This window comes from Ammodytes marinus (genome assembly GCF_949987685.1).
Source record: "Ammodytes marinus genome assembly, chromosome: 7".
Classification (NCBI taxonomy): Eukaryota; Metazoa; Chordata; class Actinopteri; order Uranoscopiformes; family Ammodytidae; genus Ammodytes; species Ammodytes marinus.
In genome coordinates, this window is record NC_137211.1 from 16,194,086 (window position 1) to 16,221,548 (window position 27,463).

A 27,463-nucleotide genomic window follows, 5' to 3' on the forward strand; every position below is an offset into this window, starting at 1 on the left:
AATAAGAGTGGGAGAAAGCACAACCCATGAAACTAATGGCTTAGAGAGCATGTTGAAAATTGTTACTTCAGACTTTTAAAAAGCTCACTATAATCAGCCACCGAGGATATGGTTTTGGGAGCCATTACACATTCACTGGAGCATTACACAGAACATCCAGACACTTCTCCTACTGCGGTGCCACAGTGAGAAGTAACACAGCCGGAAAGATTGGCTTTGTCGTTACAATCTGCCATTTAAACGTTCTAATTATATTAATCATCAAATCACACTGAAAATGTTGATTAAAAAGGAAACTTTGAACTCACAAAACCGTGAAGAAATATTTCTTACCAAAATCAAAATTTTTGGCTTGTGAGCGCAATGTCTGCGAATCTGTGATTTTAGTGCCAACAGAAGCATTGAGAACATTCCAGGGAGAATGAGTATGCTATCATTTGTCTTACCATATGAATGGATATAGTCAGTAAAGAGTAGGGAAAATGACACATCACATACACACCGAGGAGGACATGTGTTCATGAATGTTTTAGAGAGGGAGAAAAAAAGAGGAGAAAAAAATTCAAATAAAAAGACAAACGCATGACAAACAGATTAGAACTGACATTGGTTTCTATAGAAGAATAATCTTTCCCGGCAGAGAGAGAGAGAGAGAGAGAGAGAGAGAGAGAGAGAGAGAGAGAGAGAGAGAGAGAGAGAGAGAGACCCGGCATTGTTTGAAGGGCTTCATCTCCTCTGGATTTAAGTAGGACTTATCCGGCCGTCCTTCAGACAACGCGGGCAGAGGGCAAAAGGGCCAAGAGAAACGGAAAAATAAGATGTGTGGGAGAGATAAAAAGACATAAAACATTAGTTGCGAAATCTCATGCAAAAAAAAAACACCACGACTGAGCAATTTTGCCTTACACTGTTCAGTATATACACACACCATGGTATCAGTGTTGAGGCTGAGCTCTGACTCCACTCTATAATGAACTTTTATGAACACGTCAATGACTCAGAAAAGACGGGGAGAGGGAAGGATATCGAGGGAGCGATAATAGTTGTGTGAAAGATCACGCGGCGTTGTGGAGGGTCGGGTATCCGATGAAAGATGAGTGAAGGTGGGGAGCGGCCTGGAGGAGAAAGCCACGCACCGGAGGAGCAGCTGCCAGTCAGACTGAGACGGCACAGGAAGATTGATTGGGGACAGAGGAAAAGACAGTTGACCATGTGGCATCTCTAAACGCTACTGAGGCAGAACAGCAGGTCTTATGTAAGCGTCTATTAGACGGGTGAGCAAGCGTTCAAGCATTTTACTGCAGCTGTGCCAGAGCTGTGTAACAAAAGTTTTTTTTCCTGCCCCGCTCCCCACCATGTTTTTTGTTTTTGTTTTTTTTCTTCCCCTTTTCCTATAAGGCTTCCTGCTGAAGGATACGTGTACAGCCCACAACCAACCCTATAAGATATATATATATTTTTTTATAGTAGCTATATGAGGATTTTCGAATATGATAGTTGACCCATTACATTTTGGAGCCGCCTCTAACTCCGACCACGCAACATAACTTTTGCAACAGAGCAGACTGTTGGCAGAAAACATTCCTTCGTGCCTCTCCCCCTAACTTATGAAATTGATTTCGCCTCACTTCTTTGCCGCATAACAGACAATGATTAATGTCGAATGAGGGCACTGTACTAGTACACACACACACACAGGCGCACACACACACAAATTTCTCCCATTAGCCGGAGAATCTTCCAGAGGCCCTCATTAGTGTCGAAGAATGAATGACTACGAGCCAGCCGCAGAGCTACACACAGAAAAGAAAACACAGATTTAATTAAAAGGTTTTTTTCTCTTTGATATTAGATTTTTTCGGGGCTTTCTCACACACACACACACACACACACACACACACACACACACACACACACACACACACACACACACACACACACACACACACACACACACACACACACACACACACACACACACACACACACACACACACACACACACACACACACACACACACACACACACACACACACACACACACACACACACACACACACACACCTCTGAGTCAGATGGTGAGCTGCTGTCTGCTGCTACAATCTTCTGCGGTTATGAATTGCCGATGCAGCACATATCCTAGATGATCCTGAGGCTGACCTATAGTGGACGTGCCAGATATGCCTGCTGCTCCCATCCTGATCCCACACCCCTCCCACCCACTCGCAAGACTCTATTCATTGAGGACGACCTTTCACCTCGGTGTGTTTCAGCTCAAGAGCTTTAACCTCTCACGGTCTGGAAGGCAGGAAAAGGAGGCTACAAGGAAGGATTCAAAATGCTTCATCCAATTCAAAAATAATTGTTAAATGATAAAATAGAGTTGCCAATCACATATTCTCTAGGGCAAATGGAATATAAAAAGGAAACAACCACCTGAGAAGAAGCGGGCTGCTCCAGTCAGGCATGCCATGTCAGCAGTCTGGATGTGGGTTAGACATCCCAGACTTGAGTGGGGGGTGGGGGGGGCAGGTAGACCTCTGACGCTGACCTTCAACAACTGGCTGTAATGTCTCCTCTGGGAGTAGAGTATTGGTGGGGGGCTTGTTGGAGAGTAGTGAGGGTGCCTAGTCCAAACCCTAATGGTGACTCTCAACCGACTGAGTCAAAGATTGGGCAAATAATCATGTTAAAAACAGGCGTTTTTTTCCATCCACCAACTGACAGACCCCCCCTCACTGCAGTGGGTCGCTCTGGTGTCTTGTTTATGCGGCTCTGTGTTATCCATTCATGTTACCCTACTGTGGTCACAGTGTACCGGACCCAAGGACAGATAAGAGAAAAGCTTTTTCACATTGAAAAGATGATGCCCCTCCCCCCTCCCCTCTTTATTTCGTCAGACCTCTTTCTTTTGGTTCATTCAAACTGCTGTCTTTGTTGGTTATTATCAATGCGCTGGATCTCAAGCTGATGAGTATTGACAGGTAGAACGGGCTCTGCTCCAGGGTTTGATTGACTTAATCAGAGAGAGAGAGAGAGAGAGAGAGAGAGAGAGAGAGAGAGAGAGAGAGAGAGAGAGAGAGAGAGATGGGTGGGAGTATTTAAGTTTACAGTGTTCCTCCTCTTTCTCCCTACAAGGTCTTTGCCCGGGCTTGCCTACAGGGTTGTGACCTACTTTGCAGGCGGACAAGGCAAGGTGTTAAAGCACTACGTTGTATGTATCTAAGCGAAAATATGCAACTGATACAGTGGTTGATGTGGAACACAGAGGTGAGCAACAGCTTAATAGCTAAGGTGTCTTTAAATATATATAATAATGTCACACAATGGCAGTATTACTAAAGCTTGTGGGAAGCAAATGAAAATAAATGGTTTTGTTGACATGATCCAAAAGTAGGGCACAGAGTGCAGCAAATGTATGCAAAATGAGTAACACCCACACACAAAGATGTGTGCACTAGGGATGGCCATTTAGAATTTTTTCTTTAACCGGTTAACCACCAGAATTAACGGTTATTATTAACCGGTTAACCGTTAAGATTTAATGGAGCCTATTTATAGTGAAATACATGAAGCATTATAGCAGGGCTCCCGACCTTTTTTTGTTCCAAGGACCGGCATATTAATTTAAAAACTATTCAGGCACCAGTAGCCAATTTAAATGTCTACATTTTGACATTCACACGGCACCTTTGTCTGTTGTGAAAAGAGGTCTATTATGCGAATGTAGGAGAAGTGCAATAAGTGACTGAAAAGGGACATTTACACACACGTAGACTTAGGGGCACTTTACACAGTGAAAACGTGACAGTTTTCCCGTTTTTGGTTTAAAAAAAAAAACCCCGTTCAGACACAATTTATCTGACATCTTCACTCGTACACATGTTTTCAGAGGAAACGGGCCGAAATCGCTGTAGTAGCAGCCATGCCAAGCCAATAGTCAGCGGTGACACAGTCTAGTACAGGGGTGTCAAACTCATTTTGGTTCGAGGGCCACATACAGCCTCTCTGATCTCAAGTGGGCCGGACCAGTAAAATAATGGCAAAATAACGTACATATGTCAACTCCAAATCTCTAGCTTTGTTTTTCAGTAATATGCTTTATCACTCAGCCTACATTTGTAACCTACATTATCATGGATCACAACGGATCTCTGTACCCCCCAGGAAATGTCTTAGTAAAGGTTGCTGCTGCGCGCCGCAGCAAAAATTTTGGGGGTATTTTGCTCAAAGATGCCAATATACGCACTAATGAAATAAACAACTGTTTATTTGAATACACACATACAACAGGCACTGACGTTACAGTTGTCCAATTTTGTTTACTATATGTACAGGGACACATTTTGTGCAAACATGCAGACAGTACAAAATTAAATTAAATAAAAGTGCAACTTCTACTGTTTTGATTTATTTTTAAATACAGAGGTTATTGGTTGTTTTGGAATTCGTTTTTCCCAATTTAAAACATAAAAATAAAGCAGCATGGAAAATTAGGAAATAAATCTTGTAGGCCTACACTAGCATGCTCCTGCTCGTTTCGCGCGTGCAGAGCCGCGGACACATCGCGCTTGCTAGTACATTAATTGTTCAGCACTAAAAATATATATATTTTTATTTTTATTTTTTTTTGGTTTTTACTTTGCCATAAAGCACTGGAGGAAACATTAATAGCGGTGAAGCAAGATTGCCATTTACCATTTCCCACGTTGCTAAAATGTGCTTTTTAAAATTTTGGCTGCCCCCTAGCGGCTGGAGTGAGCATTTTGGTTATTTCTTTAAAAATTCATATCTCCTCACAGGAATGGGCTAGAGACTTACTTTTTTTTTTGAAATGCTCATAAATGTGTGCTCTACAAGTCGCGGGCCAGATTAAATCATCTCGCGGGCCGGATCCGGCCCGCGGGCCGTATGTTTGACACCACTGGTCTAGTAGATAGCTCTTCCGGTACAATTTGATGCATAAAATCTTACTGTAACCGAAAATTAATGCCACTAACGTTCATAAAGCGGTTGGTGTAAGCTTGGGGTTACAAATATTGTAAAAAACAAGCTTTCTGTCCTCTTATTTCACCGCATTGAACTCGTAAAAACAGAAGACTTGCTGATAGTGAAGGGGCTTCGTGAGCGGATACCTTCCTGTTAGGCGTACTTCAAAATAAAAGTCAACTCACGTGTGTCCAGTGAAATGCTATTAATGTTTAGCCAGTGAAATGCTTTTACTGTGAAGCCGTAGCCTTAATGCTTCTTTTGTTGAACAGTAACTTTACCGCTGCGCGCTGAACTATGGATAGTGTTTTTTAATGTAGAGAGAGCCGTGTCCCTGCCCTGGCATAGAAGCTACACACGTTTATTTGGCTAGAAAAACCGGTAGAGCACAAATCTTTCCCCAGACAAAGTGGCCGGTGGTCTCAATAACTTACTAATCGCTTAGACTAAATTGGCGAGTGTTAGGCTATATTTTAGCCCTGCACGTCACTCTCCGCTGATCACAGTGATGGTGCCGTGGAGACACCGTTCATGTTGTCTTCTAACTTTATAACTCGCTTGTGTTGTGGGTATTTTGACAGCAAATGTTATAGACTACGCATGTGTGAGGGTGGAGCCGTGACGTCAGCGTTATCAGGGGAAATGGTTTCGGTGTTTACAGGAAACCAAAAAATCCTCCCTGGGAGGTGATCTCAAAAACCTGCGGTTTCATGCCTGCGTTTGCTGTTTTCCTGTAAATGATATAGTGCAACCGCGGGAATTTTTCCGCGTTTGCACCGTTTCGTGTTGTCGTGTAAAGTGCCCCTTAGGGGATGGGTAGTCTACCGAAACCCGGTGCTAAGTAGTGCTGAGCACGGGGCAACATTTTGAAAGACCGTAATATTGATAAGCTCCGATGTTATCAGTACTGCATAACGATACTTAACGCTTTTGTTTATGATGGATTTTCGCTATTGATCCTGGCACACAATCATCGCAGACCTGTGTCTGTGCAGAGGGCGGGCACTCACTGCCTGGCTGTCTGTCACTCCCTCACAGAGACGGTGATAGATGCAGGACAGCATCCACCTCAAGAAGGCTAATGCTAGCGCTATGTTAAGATAGCGGGAGCCCACGCTGTTAATTTAATTATACAACTTATGTTGTGACCATAAGTTGTGACTGGCTATCTTTCTGGGAGCGTACCATGGACCTATTATAAAGTTGAGCATAGCCTACACTACTCGTTTCATTCTTTACCGACAGTTGGCATTCTTACATCCGGTTTAGCAATATCAAAATAAGAGTCCGGATTTCAGAGAAATTAAGATTATTTAATTTTTTTAACCGTTTAACCTTTAGTATTAACCGGTTAAAGATCATCTTAACGGTTAACCAGTTAACCATGGACATCCCTAGTGTGCACACATACTGAGATGTAAAGCAGAAAACCTCAAATTACTTGGGGAAAAATAGCTGCCTCGCACTGCAAACCAAAAGTGTTTGATTGCGTTGCAACAATAAAGTAACTGGTTGTTCACACCAAACAACTGTTACTGGATCTGCATGGCAACTACAGTCCATTTTCAAACTGTTCTTTAGATAAAGAAAATTCATGAATTTGTAATGAATACCACATGCACACACATCTGGATAGCAGACAGAGCTCGGATGAGCGCAATACAATTTAAGAAAGCATTATCAATTCACCAAATGGACAAGAATACTAAAATGGTTCGAACCCAAATGTGAATGAAGACTAGGGAAGCTGTTTGTTGCTTGATGAGAGATGAGAGAAAAGCCTCCCGTCACCAACTCAAAACTAAAGACAATTTGAGAGGTAGAGACCGGGACGGGAGGTAATCTGAAAGGTCAGTGGAACAACAAAGGCGGCCTGGCTAATATGACCACACAGTCATTTAGTGTTATGCAACACCTTTCCAGCGACTGTGAAGGCTCAACTCAGAGTTTATTATTGTGCTAGCAGTGTGCTGAGATAGCCGTGAAAAGACTTTTCAAAGCTGGTTAGGATCTACAACGAGAGGTGAGAACAACCGCTTTGTTGTGTATAGTGGGCACACACGATCCAGCACTCACTCAAAAAGATGCAGGCAAAACATCACTCTGCTTTAAAAGCAGGTTCGGTCTTGCATGCTCCCCAGAGACACTCCCTCATTTCATACATACATGACCGCTGGCACGTGAAGTTCACATGAGGATGAGAAAAGGAACGATAGAAAGTAAGCGCTGCAGTATAACCCCCAAAACTGCAACATGTCTACTATCACTCAGTTGTTAGACTGTACAGTATGCACAGTAATGTTATGCCACCAGGCATTTTGTTAATATGTAAGCAGACAGACAGCGTCTTGACAAAGACAGTAACCAATAGCTGTGAAAATATAGAGAAGAGTGCTAAGGCACCGCCTCTCCCAGTACTCTTTGTTACATAATAACTTACAAATGCGCTAGGCTCGTTCCTTTATGCCTTCCCTTCTTGTGTATGCACTTTTATTACAGTTAAATCTATCTAATTAAGCATTTTTTGTATGTATTAGTATTCATGTGTGTTTATGTTATTTATGTGAATTACTATTGCAACACTGAAGTGTTAATTTTAGGGAGAAAAAAAGTAATCATCTAGTTAAAGAATGTCATGAGCACAAATGTGGACGTGTTTGTGTTTGAAAACAATGGGAAAAGATGGTAGCACTGCGACATGAAACCTCAAACAAAACACACTCTCACACACACAAAGCTTGTCTTCCTGCACATCACACAGATAGACCAATAGCCAGGCTTTTAAAATGAGGGACAACGGAGGAGATACCATTGGCCTTAGAAAAAGTCAAGCTAGGACTCTCTGGTACCTAATAATTCCCCCGTATAGTTAACTGAATTATCTGTAAAACAACACAAACATCCTGCTGTGTCCATCTCATTCTTTCTTTCTCTCTGTTCCTTCTTTCAAGTGATTGAGCAATCATGGCCCTCATCTCAAAGTCAGGCTTTCTTAGGGCATTTTTCAAAACTATTCTGGGTGGAACACCAAACATGTGGTCAGTTGACCAGTACTCCCCCACACCATTCATGCCTAAACCACCGTACAGTTGTAGCCAGAGGGTGAATTCCACGTCCAGTCAAGACTAAAGGAACACAGGTCTGGAGTCGAGTATCTAAATTGGATGTGTTGATTATTTTTCATCACAACAAACTCAGTGTTGAATTAGCTTCTGGTCTGAACAGAAACAGGAGCCAAACACACAGACACATTACTGATGGTTAACAATGCGCAACACTCTTCCGACTGAACCTTGGCTAAGAAGATGATGGTTATTTATATTTAAAAATCAAAATATGAAAAAATTAATGTTTTAAAAGCACTTACATTTTGCACCTAGATGTGGCACTTTGTTTGGCTTATTTAAAGCTAATGTACCTACCTACGTGATTCCTGCTGTTCTGAGTTAGAGTTTGATCCTTCATGGTGGAATGCACTAATTGGAAGTCGCTTTCAACTTAAAAGTGCGAGCTAAATGAAATATAATTTAAATGTAATGCTCCAGAATCCTATGGGGTTGATCCATGACTCTATTGATTGTATTGGAAGTAATGCCCCTTTCACTTAACATGCAACACTATGAACAAAACCTAGTATGAAGACACAGAAACTCCGCAACTCGTACCTGTTTCTGGGGACAGGGATGTGGGAGGAGGGGAGGGGTTGGCTCTCTGTCGGTGGGCCGCTCTGGCCTTGCGCTGCCCTGAAGTTGTTGGCCAGCTCTGCCTGTATCTCTGGGTTCCTGATGTCCAAGGGCAAGAATCCGCATGGCAACTGCCCGTTTATACCTCTGCAGTGAGTGGGACTGGCCCTCTTCAGGATCCCAGTGGTACCAGTGTCTTTTTGGTCCCCGGGGGCCGTCTAGAAAATAAAAGCAGTAACATGTTCAAGAGAGTCAAACCATAGTTTCGAAGCCAGTTATCAGCATGCATCAGAGACGTGATGTAATATGAGCTACAGAGAGAGGTTAAGCATTTTTTTTTTTTTTTAAAGATATTTTTTGGCATATTTATGCTTTATTGATGGTGTAGAGACAGAGTTGAAATGGGTCAGAGAGGGGAGTGACATGCAGAGAACAACCGCGGGCTGGAGTCGAACCCGGGTCCGCTGCTGGCCGAGGCCCATGGGGGGGACGCTCTACCAACTGAGCTAAGGGCGCTCCAAGCATTTGTTTTTAACAGTGTCAATAGTTTTATGAGTGAACTGGACTCTGCATGACTGCATAGACAGTTTTTCAATCATATATGTTTAATTTGACAGTGTTTTGAGGGGGTTTAGCTATTTGTCTTGAACAAACAATTCTAGATAAGAAAGCTAAATAAAATATATTTCTAAATGTGCCTGACACTTAACACAAAGTTTAGTATTTTTTAACACTGCAAGTCAGAGAGGGACAGGTCACCGGTTTCTTTTTCTCCTGTCTTTTGGCAATTAAAAAAAAGATGCAAAAAGTATTGGTAACTAGAAATACTATAAACTCTTGATCAATATTTATTTAAAAAACCTACAATAAACTTTAGATGGCCTATACCTTACTGCCATCATCCCACTGCAATGCTAAAATAAACAGAAATACCTATTTGAATAAAATGCTATCTGATCCATGTCAAAGGGAAGGGGTGGCAATTGGCCATCTATTCATATTTGATGTTGTTGGGTCAATTAGTAACTAGGCCTGTATGACACGATTAAATTACGGACCCTGCAAAGAGCAACAGACATGGATCACAAAACACTTGAGTAGGCCTATGCAAATGAAGATGCAAAAATGTCTATAAACTGTTGCCATCTCGAGTCTCTAGCTGGTCTCTAGTGTGTGAAGAGCAGCCAGGAAGCCCTCGCTTAAGCTCCACCCTTCAGTTATGGAGCAGAGGATATGGCTGCCTGATAGTTTAGAGTCCCTGCCCTGCCCCCCTTTTCTGTAAACTTTGCACACAAAAATGAGCCGCCATTTAAAGCGTTTTTTTAAACGACGTAACAACATACAAGCGCCGACACCTTAAAATAGTGGGTTAAGAGAAGCAAAAGGCGATACTCGGCAGGCTACAAACAATGCAACAGAAGAGTTGTAGTCTTGTGTGAGCGTAACGTAGCCTACTTCAACCGCTAAAATGTAATAACGGCGCGTGCGACCGGTGTCCACTGCTCGTCACACACAGCGTAGTGACAGCTCAGGGTTACATGCTCGATATTATCTGTTGTAACTTGGTCGTACAGGTGACTTCGTGGGAGTAACGAAACACGGACATAAGCGGCACTCACTTTTTCAACGTCGTGCAATAACCGACCACCCAGAGAAAGTCCGTTCCCTTTAGAGGTCCTCTCGGTTTGAAGCTCCGCCGCCGAGCCGCAGTCCATTACAAATTTGTAAAGGAAGGGCCCGTTCGTGTACGCCGGCGTGGGACGGTTCCTCTCCACCGTAGGGACCCGGGTGTCGCGGAGCACGGCGCGACCTGCACGGCAGTTAAAATCCGTACCGCCTACCCTCGTCCCGACCGACGACTTCTCCAAAATATATCTGGAATCCATTTGAGACAGGGCGAGCTGAGACTAAAGAAAGAAATACAGCTTTCTATAGATTTTAGTGCAAATTGCTGGAGTTTGATACATTTATTGTCGCAAGTTGGTAGGTGTTGCCCGTGCCTTATAACTTCTAGTCTAATCTACATGTAAAGTTTTCCACCACCACTACCCAGGATATCCAAAAAGCCGCCCGGTCATGAGGATAAAAGATGGTTTTGCCTCTTTCCTCCAAAATAATGCCACGCCCCCCTTGCTTCGCTCCCATTGGTCCGCTGCGTACATAAACAATACACTTTGGCACGCTTCCACAGCGAGGCCACCTCTGATTGGTCACCTTCACGCTGTCAATCACATTTTTCTCTATTTCAAGCTCTTTATAGGTCCATGATTTCAAGTAATGTGGGTGGAAGAGGGACGGGGGCGTGACGTAGGCCTACAGTTTACCGGCCGGTGTCTGTCAACAACGAAGAGCCGGTCTGAAAGGCAAGCTATGGAGAGTAGGGGAAAAACAGCTTGCAGGCCTCAACAGACAACTGCGCATTTATGGTTTTTGCTATTCAAATGATGATTTGACGGGTCGTGTTTCACCTGCAAGAATCGTAGCCTACTCTAAGCGTGTTATTATTGATATTGATAAAATTAAGATATCTGTTGGTCTGATTATTTCCTCCCACAAAAGTTAAAACTTCGTTTATTTATCCCTTTTAAAGGAACTTTTTTATAACCTATTGTGTAATAATGTCAAACTATGCTATTACAATATCGTCACACAATAATAATCCCTGGGCAAAATAATGAAATGCAAGGCCTAGTTGCTTTACAAAACTGCCTCTTTATTAAATAATATCTTGGTTTTCAACGTCTACCTAGAACAGGGATTCTTGCAGGCAATTGAATGCATCTTTATCTAACATTCTTAAATGCTGGTGGAGCACAGACTTTATTGGTTTATTGGTTAGTTTTACACAAACACATTGTATTGCAAGCTGTGCTCCAGTTATTACTGTGAGTCTTCTACAGAGACTTGACACAGTAGTGCTGCCTAGTTTGATACCCCACCCAAAGCAATAAGACGACAGGCAAAGGACAAACACACGTTATAATGTGCCACTTTATTAGAAAAGTAAAAACTCACTTTAATATTTTATGAAGGTTAATATAAAACATTACAATCTTTTGCATATCTGCACTGTCACACTATATTTTATTATATGTTTTAAACTAAACCATGTGCTTTGAGAACATACAACATTGGCTACTGCTGTCACAGCAGTATTTGCCCATAATTATATCCGAAGACAATTTACAAACAGCATTTTTGTGTCTGCACGGAATGCATGAAACATTTTGCATCAACAAAGTACCATGTGTCTGAGAGCAACCCATCATGTTTTCTTTTTTTTTCAACAAATATACTGTTTACTGTATGTTACATTGGAACAACATCGGAACAGCAACAGAGTATTTTACACATGTACATCATACTGTATTTGTTTGTGCAATGAACAGCTGTCTTGATCAGTGTGTAACAGTGTTCAACAAAATAAATATATACTTTATATATATATATCATATCAGTGCTTTCTCTCAGGATAAAGAAAATGTGACACGTAAAGTGACAGTCAGAGAAAAGGGATTAAGTGTGATAGCGATTTTTCAGCCAGCATTGTCTAAAGGGAAGCCTCAACAGAGCTTGCTTAGCGTCTCAGCTGTTAGCCATTCCTCATATGGGGCAGTAGTTGAGCCGTTGGATATCAGACTGGGGTTGGCCTGACCCACTGCCTCTGCCCCCCCCCCCCCCTCCACACACACGCACACACACACATACACACACACACACACACACACACACACACACACACACACACACACACACACACACACAAACACTCTACAACCAACCCTTATATCAATCCCAGAGTCCCTCAGAACTGGACATCAAAGGCCTCTCCCCTGCACAGCGAGGGAGCGAGGTGAAGCAGAGAAAAGAGAAAGTCTGTGTCTGCTATCGGAGGGTGAACACAGCCGGAGGAGGGAGTATGCAAGGGTTGACCAAGTGGAAGCATTATGTGTTACACCCCCTAAACTGGAAATAACACTGGTGTGTGTGTGTGTGTGTATGACATCTTTGTGAGGACCAGTTTTAGTTTCTGTGAGGACATTTTGGGAAAGTGACAACATTTTGTATGGTCCTCACTTCTTCAAAAGCCTGTTTGAGGGTTAAGACTTTGTTTTTAGTACCAGGGATAAATTAGGTTTAGGCAAGGGTTTGAGTTAGGCATTTAGTTCTGATGGGGCAAAGGAATGCATTATCTCAATGCATGATGTCATGTCTTCACACTGATAGATAGAAGTACGTGTGTGTGTGTGTGTGTGTGTGTGTGTGTGTGTGTGTATGTGTGCGTGCAGAAACACATATTGGAAGGAAGAAGGGGCCTTTGGGTCTGTGTACATGTGCAGTGATCCTCATCCAGCTTTATACTGGCTGTGCTCTTTCTCCCTCCTCACCTCTATTGCTCTTTTTCTTGCTTCTCCAGAGCGGAGGATAAACAACGCTCGGCCCCTAAACTCCCAGCGGCTTTCCCCTATCTCTCTACTCCTCTCCATTCCTCCCCCAAGTTGTTGCTTTGGAAAAACTGAATGCTGCTTTGCATCACATGAGGGAAAACAAAAAGTACAACAGAAAAAAGATCAACAAATAAGAGATCAATTAAATACGACAATATTTGTTTTCATCTCTATATATCAAAGCATGCACTTTTTTTTTGATCAAGCAGGGAAAAAATTGCACCAACAACATTAACATTGTTTTCCTGGCAGTGGCATGAGCTATTCGACCAACTGTATTGTCAGTTGGTAAAAAATAAACAGTGCAATAAAATGCAGAGTTCATTTGTTTTTTACATACTTTCTTCTGACACAGTAGCATCTATAAATGTATTTTACTAACCTGTCAAAACCCGTGTTCTCTGTGCATGTGTCTCACAGTGAGATACATCCTTGATCTCTCAGCTTGTAAGCAGCAGCTTGTATCCCTTGTCATCTTATTCTCTATGCTTATTAAGCCCCAAATGTTTTGTTTTCTTGCCTTGGTTTTCCCTTTTGGTTTTTAATGTTCCCCAAAGCTACATGGGAAAGACATTGTTTAGAATGGAAGAGGACTTGGCGCAGAGGCTGCAGACGGGGCTGGGGAAAGGGCAAACCTTGCAAAGGACGCTCACTGGTATTTTTTAATGCCCGGCTCTATATTTTCCTTGGAGGTCCTTTGTTGCTATTTCAATAGCCAGGCCTTAGTCTAGCGAGCTAATAGGAGCTCTGGCTTTGATTTGAAACCAGAGAGCGAATCAGAACTGTGCTCAGAAACCCTTTGCAGCACGTTATTGCGCAATTAATCCAACCAGTCCTGCAGCTATCCAGTGCAAAATATAATAGGGTTATAAAATCCGATGTTTACAGCACCCTAAGGACATGACATATCAACTGCACAGGATGAAGCATCCTGTATTATTTTGGACACGCCTTTGCTTCCTGATTTTTGAAAATATAATCTCTCATTTATTGTATTATATTTATTTATATTATATTTTTTATATGAATACATCAAATCTGTCACCCATATCACTCTGGGGAAATTCTTACACAACCCCAGTCAATGCCCCTGACCTGATAGCATTACGCTGCATGATTCTGCCAAGTGTGAGTGTATCTGTGTGAGGGAGTGATTGGGTGTGTCACTATGCCCCTGGCTACAGATGCTTTTCAAATGTGAGTGTGGATTGGTAACTGAACTCATAATAAAGGTGACGGTTACCTTATTGATCAAAACAACTTTAAATGTTATAGGTTACTGCACATGAACTGAGGGCACATTAATGGTCATTTGTGAAACAGGGACTATAGCCTTTATTTACTTCTGTTTAAGCAGGCCTACATATCCGAGACCTATGTTTGGACAAAGCACCACAGTGCTGTCTGCCAGGCAACAGGCCAATGCGCACAGAGAACCTGTTTCAGATGTTTGCTTAGGGAGAGCTAAGCACCGCAAATCTCTGTGACATCCATCTGCTTATATTATATAAGTCCCGCAAGATGAGGCATATGCGTGTGTATGTGTGCGCGTACATGAGTGACAATAGCGAGTGTGCCTCATACTTCAGTTCCTTGCTACTAATGTTCGTTTTCAGGTGTGTTTGCACAATGCATGCACATTTATTTTTTTAATACAATATCAAAGGTTGTGAGTTACACCGCATACTCTTTAATGAGTACAGTGTTCATATAAAAATAAAGATATTATGGAAAATGATGCACAAAGAGGTGAGAATGGTCAGTGACACAGTCTGTTGAAGATGTATATTCTGGTTTTCTTAACCTTTTTCTTTTTGTTGTTGTTAAAACGTATTTGGTCCATATTTGGGCTGGACTAAGCTTAGGCTGGTTCTGAAATACAGACCAATCAAGGAAAGGTTGAACCTGGATTAAGACCCTGTTTGTACCTGATGTCATCACAAAATGGATACTCATGTTGTTTGTCTATAGAGGGCCTTGTATGTATGTATGTACAGCAACCTGTTGGCCGGTGAACAGGAGGGTCCCTTTTAATGACTCTGTACCAGCCGGTTCTGGGCCCTTTCTCTGCCTGTCAGTCAGTGGGCTACAGTCCGGTGACGTACATCTCCATGCCATCATTGAAGGTGAAGATGGTGGTGGTGCTGGAGCTGGCCCCTTGTTTCACATCGCTGATGGTCTCATAGAAGTTTTCCCCACCAGGCAGACCTCTAGCAGGTTGGGTGCTGGGTCCTGAGCCCTGAGGTGCAACTGTCGCCGCCTGCTGCTGCGGCAGCGGCAGCAGCTGCGGAACCGGAACCGGAACCGGCACCGGCGGCTTCTTCCTCTTTAGAGTGGCATTACCCACGGCCGTGCTGTTATTGGTTCCCGCCTGCTCACGTTTCCGGTGGGAGTCAATGGTAGCGTACGCGGGGTCAGATTCGGCCATGGCACATGTGGACCAGGATCGGTCTCCTACAGGCTCATAGCAGGGCTCCTCCTGGGAACGTGCCTGTTCCTGGACTCCCCGGCCTCGGCCTCGGGATCCTCCTCCAAAGGAGCGTGGGAGGGTCTTTGCTCCATGGTTTTCCACTGGAGGTTTCTTCTTCTTCTCTTTACACACAATGGAGTAGGTGTCGGCAATCTGAGGACACACACAGGAGGAGAGTGGTGGTTACCTAATGACACTGAACTACCGTAAATGCTGTCCTACAGGCTATGGGCGACAGCTCCTGAATAAGTAGATAACAGTTATTCTGCTTCATTCACAACCTTGTTTCTGTCAGTGAATAGCTGTAACCACAACTGATACATAGAATTCACATGCTGCACTGTGCTGGGACTTAAATGTCACTGTGTCAGTGTTCACACCTTTCATCATTAAACTGATGAGTCACTTTTGAGATTGTGCAGACTTCCTATAGGCATGTATGTATCTCTGTTTGTTTGCATGTATGAATACATATGTGAACATGAGATTAAACATATAATGCTGCTAATTTGGTGTATGCGAATTAATGGGTGAACATGGATTGCGAAGGGTGTGTGCATGGGAGTTTTCGCATTTGTTGACAGAGCCTGCTCTGTGCAGCAACATGACCTATTTTGACGGGGAGGGATAAGGCAGAGTAAACTGTGTTATCAGTCTGTTGAGGTCTAGGCAGACTGACAGAGTTAACTTTGCAGTGGACGGACCTGTTAAAATTTCACAGCAACTGCTTTGGCAAGAGAACAACAGGGTATGGTGTGAAAGGTCTGGACAACAGCCAGCGCACTGAAAAAACTGCAAAGTGGTGTACACTAATGGACTTTGCTCACATCTTATTTGATTTGAATGAGGCATGGGACATGTTTTTGTGACTGCGAGTGTACTTATGTGTCTGTTTGCATACAGTATGCATGCCCATACCCTTCATGTGCGTTAACTCTGTGTGTTCTCCCAGTGAAACATGTAAGACTTGATATCTAGGACTCTCAACCGCAAAGGCATGCGTGAGTTATTGTGGGGAATTTGGATAAACCAGTGCTGCTGTGACCTTTTAGCGTTTCTGTGTCAAAATTTCGCATGGGGAGCACAAGAGCAGAGGATTGTGGGACATGGTAATGTTTACCTTCTGTGTTCACACCCATACCAGCAGCTCTTTGTTTGTGGCCCTGAGAAACACTGGCTATGCAAACTCTCTCTCTCTCCCACACATGTTCACAGAATAGCCTTGTTTTTCTTCCGCTCCCACAAAACTGAAACCTGAGAGGCGAGCATAGAAACAATTCCTGTTTCCTATGTGTTCTAACCTTGCTTTTCCCTGGATAGCCTACATTATATGTATTATATAAGAGAAAATAAGACATGAGTTGAAGAAAGAAATGTTATCCAAGTGCTAACCACTGTAACGTCCTTCTAATTGTGATAATCCTTCCCCCATCCTTCTTTCTCTCTCTCTCTGTCTCTGAAAGACCTCAAGTGACACACATACCCTGCCCCCACAAATCTCTTGTGACCTTTTTGGATAAACAAAGACCCTGGCGTATGCTGCAAGTGTGTGTCTATTTGCAAGGAGAGCGTACGAGTGTGCATTTGTGCACACAGAATCAGCAGCTATGTGCAGCAGAGGAAGGAAGTCACAAGATGATGGGGATTTCAAAACTGGGCTGCAGCTGTTGAGGAAGCCTGTGCATTGTATGTTTTCTTTTCTCCTCCCCTCTGCCTGTACTCCTTTCTGTAATGTCTCCTCTGATACTGTGTAAGCTCTCTGCTCAGACCTGGAGCTTTGAGAAGTCACCTTTGATTTCAACACAGACTGATTAACATGGAAAAACCACAGTATACATGTCTAAACTTTATGAAAAGCAAATATGGCACATGTTTCCAAACCGTTTACTAGTGGCCGATATGCATCTGGTAAGACGTACTTTCTGCAATGTGATTGGTTGGAGGAGGCAGCGCCTCCTAATAGCCACGAAGGGAGTGGAGCAGTAAGAGAGAGCGCCAGAGGAGAGGGGGAGATTTAGGTGGGAGTGGAAACTCAACACCTTTTGACGGCTGCAACTGACAAACTCCAGAGGATACACAGTTTATGGGCATGTTGGGGCAACAACAAACTTTCAAATGGAAAAACACAGTGGCTAAGGGAGAGAAAAAAGTTTGTAAAGGAAAGAATAAAAAACAGAAAAGAAAGTTTGACAGAAATTGAGCAAGAGACTGTAGAACGCAGTCAAGGCCAGTTGCTCTGTGTACCAGTCTGATGTGCAGAGGGGGCGTTTAAATCATGAGCCGCACAGCAGAGACTTAACCCCTTAATCTCCAAATACAGCATCCAAACACTTTGGCTCAACACTGGTTAAGCCCACAAATACACTGATTAAAACTTGTCAGGATTGCTGCTTTACATAACTCCTAGATGCCTCCCAGAATAAATGAAACTCCATTTATTTTTTGGTTGTCTAGATTATCTCTGTTAGATCCTATATGAATATATATGAATTCTCTGACTCATTATTCAAAAGCTGCTGAAGATGAAAGATGAAATATTCTTTCTGTCTCAAAATTCAAACTTCATATATAGTTATAAATATACCAAAGAAGTTGTGGACAAAAAGACTTCCCCGAGCTGATATACATCAGTCAAGCACAGACCAATATGTTCTATTTTGGGGACGCACACGTCCATCTACTCAGTTTAACTGCCCCCTGACCTCCTAGGCATGGTAAAAGTTCACTAACTGCTCACTCTCAGAATGTTGTATGCTGTTTCCAGTGGGACTATGAGTGGAGAAGTGGGGGTGGACGCACGTAGTGGAGTCTGTGACAAGTTTGGCGAGTAGACTTCCCCCTCTTAACAGCAGTCATACTCTATTACACACACACACACACACATACACACACACACACACACACACACACACACACACACACACACACACACACACACACACACACACACACACACATATATAAGTCAGCTCGCAGGCCACATCCCAATCAGGGCTGATTCCATTCTGACTGCATAGGCTGATAAGCCACAACATCTAACCTTTAACAAACATCTCTATGACTGCAAAGTTATAATTAATGGTTCGGCAGCTGGTGATACTGATGTCCGAACCGTCTGGGGCGGGTTGTGTGTTGGAGACAGATAGATCGGGGGGGGGGGGGGTGATGGGAGAATGGGGTCAGGCAGGGAATTGGGGGTGCTGGATCCATGTAACGAAACCTCTGGCTGTAAGCAGAAACTTTGTACGACAGGAAGGTCATAGGGCAGTGGCGTTATGAAGGCGTGCCCAATCATATGGGCGCCCCAAACGGTAAACACAGCAGTCACAAATCAAAGACCTGTCCGTCTATATGTCTGCCTGTAGTCCTTCCATTTCCCAGTGGAGTGGCCCCTCCTCCAAATGACCAACTATCAACACACACACACACACACACACACACACACACACACACACACACACACACACACACACACACACACACACACACACACACTACTGTATTGTACCTCCTTTGCAGTTGGGGGTGTTGGGTGCCCCTGTCCGTTCTCTCCTCGGAGTGGAGGTGGATGCAAGGTGATGATTTCATCCTCTTCTGGAGGCTTCCAGATGTACTCTTCTCCGTTACCCATGAACACCGCCTCCTGGTAAACCAAATCAATTGAAGGACAAGTTTTGCAATTATGATCCGGACCGGATGGCTTGTCGCAAAGCAAGACGCAGCTATTTATTTAACATGTTTCCACATGTGTAGTTGTGTTCCATTTTATGACGTTGTACCAGACTGTAATGTGTGTGTATGTGTGTGTTTGTGTCTGTGTGTGTGTGTGTGTGTGTGTGTGTGTGTGCGTGCGTGCGTGCGTGCGTGTGTGTGTGTGTGTCAAACAGAGAGGGACAGGTTTCCAACACCGTCTTAAACATGAAGTTCGAGGACATTACAGGCCTAATTGTCTCAAATTCAAGTACCCAACGCGGTATAGTTTGAGACAAACCCTGCGTTCCAATACGCTACTACTATCTACTATTTAGTATGGTAGAAAAAAGATTCAGGATTTCACAATTCTTGTGGCCAGATTTAGGATGGTAAGAAAGACCTGGATGTCTACTAGATCCGGCCGAGATTTTTAGTGATGAAAACAGCATCCTATTTAGGCGATTCAGACCCATAATCCAGTGTGTACCTGAAGTGACGTCACATCAACGGAGCCTCCATATGTAAACAAACGGGGATGCGACGGATATACAAGCAAGAGGCAAGATCAAGGCACAATGTTATGATAAAATAAATAAGTAAAAGTTTGTCCCAATTGTATGCCTACTGCATCCTAACTAGATCCTTTTTATCGTAGGATGTAGTATGTAGAATAGAAAAAAGGGAGAGTATGCGATTCGGAACGCAGGGTTAATTAGTGTTACATCCACGAGAATCTGTATAATGAGAATCAGCAGGCTTTACAGAAGCACAAAGAAAACTTCATTATACTATATGAATTTTTACTGGCTTTTTGTTAACAGTAAGACTTGCTTAGACAATTTTCAGCAAGGGTAAATCAGTTCCTCCTTGCTATGGGACCACCATTTCAACAAGGATTAATGCAATCTCTGACATCCAGACAATGCTGCAAAAACATAACTTTGGCTAAAAAAATATGTACATCGTCAAAAAAAAAGATGCTAACTCTTAATTGCTACATTTCAGGAATACTAAATGGTGACTAAGAAGTTTTTGTGTGATAATTTGCATTTTCTATCTGCTTAGTATTAAGTATGTGTGATCCTTTTTTTTAACATTACATTACATTTTATTAAGCTGACACTTTTATCCAAAGCGACTTCCATTAAGTGCATTCAACCATGAAGTTACAAACTCAGAACAACAAGAATCACGTAAGTACTTTAGCTTCAAATAAACCAAACTACAAAGTGCCACACGTAAGTGCTACATGGAGATGTAACAAGTGCATTTTTTTTCACACCAAACAAGTAACTGTCCTAAATGTAATCACTGGTGATCAAATCCAATAAGAAACCAAGTACAAAGACTGTAGTGGTGTGTGCACATGCAACCAAGGATGATTAAACTTTTATATGCTCCTCCTGTGCAGTGAGAGTGAGAAATAGAAGCCGGGGCAGAGTAAATGGCTTCAATATGTGAACATTATTTATCCCCACACAGGCTGCAGGCTACCTGTTAGCCATTTATAGATAGCTGATAGATTCAACGGGAACGAACACACACACACACACACACACACACACACACACACACACACACACACACACACACACACACACACACACACACACACACACACTTGGCAGTCTGCCAAGCTCTTACATAATCCTTCCTTCCACTCTCTATTTTGGCCACTCTAATAATGTGCAGCACAGTACAGCCCAAAAGGGGCGTAAGAAACACACACATGCACACACATGAACAAGCACACATGTACACACACTGTCAAAGATTCAGCAAGTGCAGATTAAAAGTGCAGGTCAACATCTGGGCTGACAGTCACAGCTAACACAACATTGTTTAAACAACATGACCTGTTTCCCTCTTAATTCTCTATCACAAAAAACAAAGTCACCCGTTTCATGCTTTGCCAAACACACACACACACACACACACACACACACACACACACACACACACACACACACACACACACACGCACACGCACACTCACAAACACACCTAGTGTGCCAGCAACCTACAGGAAAAGCTGATCACCATCCGATCATTGTCCCTCTATTTCCCTGTCAGTAATGCCCTGAGCTGAGACCTTATATGTTTATAAACACTTTCTAGCTGGCACACACAACTCTATAATGTGATTTATAAATGACAGCTTTAAAACATGAGTTATAACCGTAAGGATGGTTGGTTAAAAAGTTCGGAAATGTAGCAATCGCGACTTTGTTTCAAACCTTTTTACAAACCAAGAAAATACCCACACAAACAATGATAACCAATGATGCTGGCATAAATAAAAAAAATATGCATAAATGTGCAGCAAAATCTGACAAGAAGTCTTCATGTCACTTCAATAATATACTGTATATATCTTGAAGTGTGACTGTAAAGAGCCGTTTGTTTTTGGACAGCTCCCTCTGGTGGCGAACAGACATACTTGCAGTTTGGGAAGGCGGCTGGCTGGGGTGATACGGTTGATAAAGAGCACAATGATCAAGAGGTTCCTGTACCTTAGGGAAGGCGTGCAGGTGAAACGGCTCCAGCGGTTTGCGGGGAAACTCCTGACTGCGGTGTAGCGAAGGAGGAGCTGCAGAAGGTGAATCGCTCACACTCGATTGGCTGTCCGACTGGCTGTCTGCCCCGTTATTTTCCTTCCTGTTTGTCTTGTCGCCCTAGAGGTGAAAACATGATGTACAGAAACTTTCAGTCAATGTTCAGTAAAAAGTCCTCACAATTCAAGTTAATTTCCACTCCTACCCCCCTGTGAATTGTACACATTAGTTTAGCCATACAGCTAAAGGGATGCCTTTTTATGTCTCATAAACAGTGAATTGCACCAATCAAAGTTTAGAAAAATTCACCTATTCTAACTCTTCAAACGTTATCCTCCTTACGTCAACAAAATATCTTAACGTGTATTATCTTACAGGCTAATTAAAGTAGCCTAGCAGTTTTTGCAACCGGGCAAAAGATCAGGTAATGATGAAACCAAACTAAAACATGAAAAGCATCACTGTCTGAATAACTCTGAGGAAAATGTATGCACATTGTTACCTTTCTGAACTTCCTTAAAGAAGCGTACTCAGCTGCAGTTGGCTCCTGGATGGCCAGGGAGTTGACAGAAGACAGAGGGGACCTGTTGACACCGACTGCACCATTACCTCTTCCAACCATCGGCCCATTGATGTTGCTGTTCCCTCTGCCATTCCCTCTGCCACCCTTCAAAAATAAAAGTTACACAGAGAGCGGTTTTGTATGACCAGGGATGTCGATTACAAATTATTGTCCCAAATGCTAATAACACAGATTTTGATGCAAAAATCACCCTAAACAAGGCCCAGTAGAAGTAATTGAAATTGCACTGCTGCAACTCCAGCAGTTCAGCAGATGACACATGCCATCTATAGGGCAACAAAGACATACAGTAACATGTGTGAGTGTTAACATTTTTTTGGAAACATCAACACATCTACACTTTCAGGTTGAAAATGCTGCTGCCATCACTTTCCTTTTCCTTGTCCCACCACATCGTAGAGGGTTCTCTAGCCCGACAAACGGGTCCCACTGGGTGCTTTACATTAAAATCACAATACAAATTCACTGTTTTTAATGTGTGTGTGTGTGTGTGTGTGTGTGTGTGTGTGTGTGTGTGTGTGTGTGTGTGTGTGTGTGTGTGTGTGTGTGTGTGTGCGTGTGTGTGTACGTACATTCCCGTTCCTGTTCCCACCGCGACCTCCTCCATTGGCCTGAGCTGTGGGGCTTTGCGCGGCTCTGATTGTAGCCGGCGTGCTGTTGGCCGTTGTGGGTGGTGGGGCAGACGGTACCTTGGGGCCCCCCGTGTCACCTTCACGGACGCCCACGCTCTCGTACAGGCCGTCATCCAGGCAGTGGGTGGGGGTGGGGTTGTTCCGTAGGCCTACCTCGGTGTAGGTGTGGTCTCTTGCCTCCCCTCCTCCACCTCCTCCACCTCCTCCTCCTCCTACACCACCATCTCCTCCAGTCTCCCCTCCTGCTCCCCCCTGAGCAGAACCCTGGGGGCTGGTGGGGATCTGGGGAAGCTGTCGCCCATGGGAGGGCCTCAGGTCTGTCTGAGACTGCCGACTGTGGAGGAGCAGGAGGTCCATACTGGCTGGACGGCTCTTGCTAACAGCTGCACGGGGAGAGTGTGTGTGTGTGGGGGGGGGGGGGCATACAGAAATAGTGTAACAGCTTGTCGGGTTGTTTGTCATAAATATTGTTGTCACGTTCAAACTGTCACTCGTCACTTACAGTTTCCATTGCAGGGAAAGCGATTGATCTCGTGCAGCCTGGTGTCCGATTTGCTCATGGAGTTCAGTTTGGGATGTCGAAGGCTACCCTGCTGTCACACACGCACACACATGCACGCACATGCACGCACACAGACACAGACAAACACACACACGTCGACAAGTTAATTTGCGTATAAAACATGCAAGCATCTGTATGGACAACTAGTTATTGAGGAAGAAAGAATACATGGTAGACGGAGATGCAGACATAGGGGGGAGTAAAATGAAGGCCCGTCTCACCATATTTACAGATGTCCCTTTCTCTCCGGCTGGGGGGTGCTTGCTCTTGCCTTTTCTGAACACAACATCAAAGCGACGAAGGTCAATAGGAGCCGGTGGACAGAGAGGGAGAGAGAGAGAGAGAGAGAGAGAGAGAGAGAGAGAGACATTCACACACTTAGAGCAGATAGATACTATCAGCGACCAAGTCTGGCTAGGGCACAAAAGTCCTTGGTTGATAACAAGAGCCCAGTCAGCCATCAGAGTGCAGTTTTTTTTCTTTTTTTTTTGTTGCTAAAGTTAAGGATGTCCTTCGATAAGTCTGAGTGAAAAATCACTATTTATTTCTGCAGTTTCCTTTAAGCTAATTTCCTTTTGGTATTAGTCTTGTGCAACCAACTCTATTCAAGGTAGTAGTGTTAGGCATCAATGTGGATCCCAGGAGGTGGCTGTAGCTATAGGAAACTGTTGATATGGTGAGAGAGAGAGTGTTGACAGAAGAAAACAGCTTTTGTGAAACATGCAGGTGTGAATGCGAGAACCTTTTTACCCCCCAATCAATCCATTCCTTTTTGTTCTCACTTTGGAGGTTGAGGATCTGCATCTCATATAATGTGAGAACTTACTGCTGCACTGCAAAAACACAATGTAGTAATAAATCACATTTCTGGGCCGAAAACAGGTGCAGGAGTCACACACATATCACCTCATTAATACAAGGTGCTTGAAATAGAACTATAGGTAAAAAAGTGTTGAAAGTACCACGTCAGTTATGTCACGTTCCTGGAGCTAGCTAGAGTATTGTCTGCTACAGTGGGCTGGAAGTCAATCCTATTCCAACAAGCATTTAGACATATTTCCCCCAAGGGGATCATGGGTAGGTGAAGTGAGCTCCCCTTGGACGAGTTCGTAATAACATGGTACAAGAGGGGATATAGTGATATAGTGAAACATGTCACAATTGCATGAAGACATACCAGAAATGGCAAGAATTATTTCAGACTGAGGTCTAAGGAATCTAAAATAACAAGTGCAGGAGGGGTATTTTTAAATCAATAGGAGGGAATCAATAAAGGTAGGTCTCTATTTCCAGGATCTATACAGTATTTGTACACGACAAAGTGAATTTGAACTGGTGAATTGCCAAACACTCGGCCCCTCAGCATCACCGACATACAGGGGATATATTTCATTCCTTAGATCTTAACAATAGCGTGGTTTTATTTCTGTGACATGAGCCGTTTTGACATTTCTGCAAATCCTTATCTGTGTATCCCATGGCAACAAAGCCACAGTGCAGCCTCTGATTGGTCCCTGAGGGTTCTTAAAAAAAATTGTTTTTTAAACCCACAGGCTGCTGTGCCATTGCTCTGGCCTGGGCTCAGAGTCTGATCCCCTTTTAAACCGCAGGCTGTTCCATTGCTTTTGCCTGCTGAGGACTCTGCTTAAGGAGGGATGACGCGAGGCCGCTCCAACTCTGGCCTGTCTCCTCGCAGTCCTGTAAACATCACTTCATTTGATCTGAGGCCCGCAGCCATTGACATTCATTACTGCCACTCCGCTCGGAGCGGGGGATAAAAGAGACGGAGAGGAGGGAGGGAGGAGGAGAAAGAAGGGAGGAGAAAAAGTTCAGAAGAAGTAGATACACATAAAAAGAAAGAGTGGATGATGGGAGTGATGCGGGAGGGCATAGAAAGCTGGCAGCACAGATGATAACACTCTGTTCTCTTTTCTTTCAGTCCGCCCCCTTACTTTCTCTGCGTTCCAATACCCAAACTTCCCTGTTATTTAGTATGGTAGGAAAAAAAGATTTAGGATGCTCCAATTCTTGTGGTCAGATGCAGCGTGCTCAAAAAAAAAACCCCTGATGCCTTTATACATCCGGGCAGGATTTTTAGCGTGGAAAAATCAGCATGCTTTTTGGGTGATTCTGACCCACAATCAGGTGTGCACCGGAAGTGACGTAATATCACATCGATGTGGAGCCTCCAAGTGAAAAAGAATATAGGCAAGAGGCATGTTCTCAAGGCGCGATGATGCGATGAAATGGCTTAGTAAAAGTATGTCCCAATTGTTTGCCTACTACTGCATTCTAACTAGATACTTTTGATGATCAGCTGTAGGATGTAGAATAGAAAACAGGAGGAGTATGCGGTTTGGAACGCAGCCGCTATTCACATTTCCAGTCACATGGTCCGCCCCTCTTACCTTTGGCAGCCAACGCACACAAGGACAATGAGGATGGTGACCACGAAGGCGGACGCCGCCGCGATGGCTCCCAGAAGCAGCAAGTTTTGGAAGGGGCCATCGACATCCGTCTCTCCATCCATGACACCCGGTCCCTCTCACTTACTCACTCACTTCCACTCTAGGCTCAAACGCCGCCACACAGAACGTCGGCTCAGGAAAAAAAGCTGCAGAGAAACAGGTGGAGGAAGAAAAGAAGAGGGAAAAGATACAGCTCGTCAGAGACGTGAGAGATAAAAGAACAAACGCTGAAGAAACGCTGCAGTGAGCCAAGTCAGAATGGTGTGCGTGCGTGTGTTTGTGTGTGTGTGTGTGTGTGTGTGTGTGTGTGTGTGTGTGTGTGTGTGTGTGTGTGTGTGTGTGTGTGTGTGTGTGTGTGTGTGTGTGTGTGTGTGCGGGTGCTTGGTTTGCCTCTGGCTTTTTGTCACTGTCTCTTTCTGACATATCAGTTTCTATTTTTGACTCACTTGGAGAATAATGCACAGAAAATAGAACACCTTACAAAGCAGCTAGTATGAGCATGCCAAAAGAGATTTCATCACACTCTTTTTCTTCTTTGTTGTTCAAAAAAAAGGGATCAAACGATACAGTAACATTCATTTGATTAACTAGAGAGATTATTGTGTGTCGGTTCAAACTGGAAAAAGCAACTGAGCTCCCTGCAGTATGACGGAAGGATCAGATCCAAAGCTGCCCCACTTCATATGCTGGCAGAATACTGTCTTGTCTTTTTTTTTTTCAATCAAACATTCAAGATTTTCCATTTCTTAATCAGCTGTACAATCTTAGTGTTTGTTGTCTTGCAAACAAGGACATGCTCTCACCACTCTGACACACACAGGGGCAAATAACACCATCCACAACCACCCACTACACACACATACTCAAGTCCAACAGGCCTCAACATACACTGTGTATAGTCTGTTAATAGGACAAGGGGGTGTAAGACAACTATAGGCTTATTTAACTGAATTGTTGTTTGCTTTAATATACTGTATGAACTTTCAAGCACTAGTGTTAACTTCTGTAAGCTTTTACATTTTAGAACGTCTTATGTTACAAACATACAATGTGTTCAGAATAGGACCGGTCCTCGGACTTATAAAGGAATAGTTATGTTTTCTTTCTGAAAATGAGATACAAACACGTGTGTGGATGCAGTACAGCAACAATACATTTAATATAACTTTAAATCCTCCGTATTGTAGGTAGGATTTTGTTATATTTTAATACAGTATTCACACAAGGACAAATATGTTTGACAATAAGTAGCATAGGCACAGTTTAAAATAAGTGGGAAAGATCCGAATATGCTAAGCTAATAGAGGCTATTTGGTCAGGTAGGCTAACGCTACTGTAGACCGTTAAAAGAAGGCTAAGTTTGAGCCTACAAACAGCTG

At 43.4% G+C, this 27,463-nt stretch overlaps 2 protein-coding genes across 2 annotated transcripts in view; both read right to left on the minus strand.

Moving 5' to 3' along the window:
- The window catches only part of slc2a4rg (SLC2A4 regulator), a 39,942-nt gene extending 29,236 nt beyond the window's left edge, over window positions 1-10,706 (minus strand). The window contains exons 1-2 of the mRNA XM_080031225.1: window positions 10,293-10,706; window positions 8,656-8,891 (exon numbers count right to left, since the gene is read on the minus strand). Coding sequence (XP_079887351.1) covers window positions 8,656-8,891; window positions 10,293-10,559 — 503 coding nt within the window. The 5' untranslated portion in view covers window positions 10,560-10,706. The remainder of the gene's footprint in view (window positions 1-8,655; window positions 8,892-10,292) is intronic.
- Window positions 10,707-14,470: 3,764 nt separating this feature from the next.
- The window catches only part of LOC307253422 (uncharacterized protein), a 36,395-nt gene continuing 23,402 nt past the window's right edge, over window positions 14,471-27,463 (minus strand). Inside the window, exons 2-9 of the mRNA XM_080031456.1 lie at window positions 26,025-26,230; window positions 23,838-23,892; window positions 23,557-23,647; window positions 22,995-23,437; window positions 22,342-22,506; window positions 21,798-21,959; window positions 19,100-19,234; window positions 14,471-15,744 (exon numbers count right to left, since the gene is read on the minus strand). Coding sequence (XP_079887582.1) covers window positions 15,208-15,744; window positions 19,100-19,234; window positions 21,798-21,959; window positions 22,342-22,506; window positions 22,995-23,437; window positions 23,557-23,647; window positions 23,838-23,892; window positions 26,025-26,146 — 1,710 coding nt within the window. The 5' untranslated portion in view covers window positions 26,147-26,230 and the 3' untranslated portion in view covers window positions 14,471-15,207. The remainder of the gene's footprint in view (window positions 15,745-19,099; window positions 19,235-21,797; window positions 21,960-22,341; window positions 22,507-22,994; window positions 23,438-23,556; window positions 23,648-23,837; window positions 23,893-26,024; window positions 26,231-27,463) is intronic.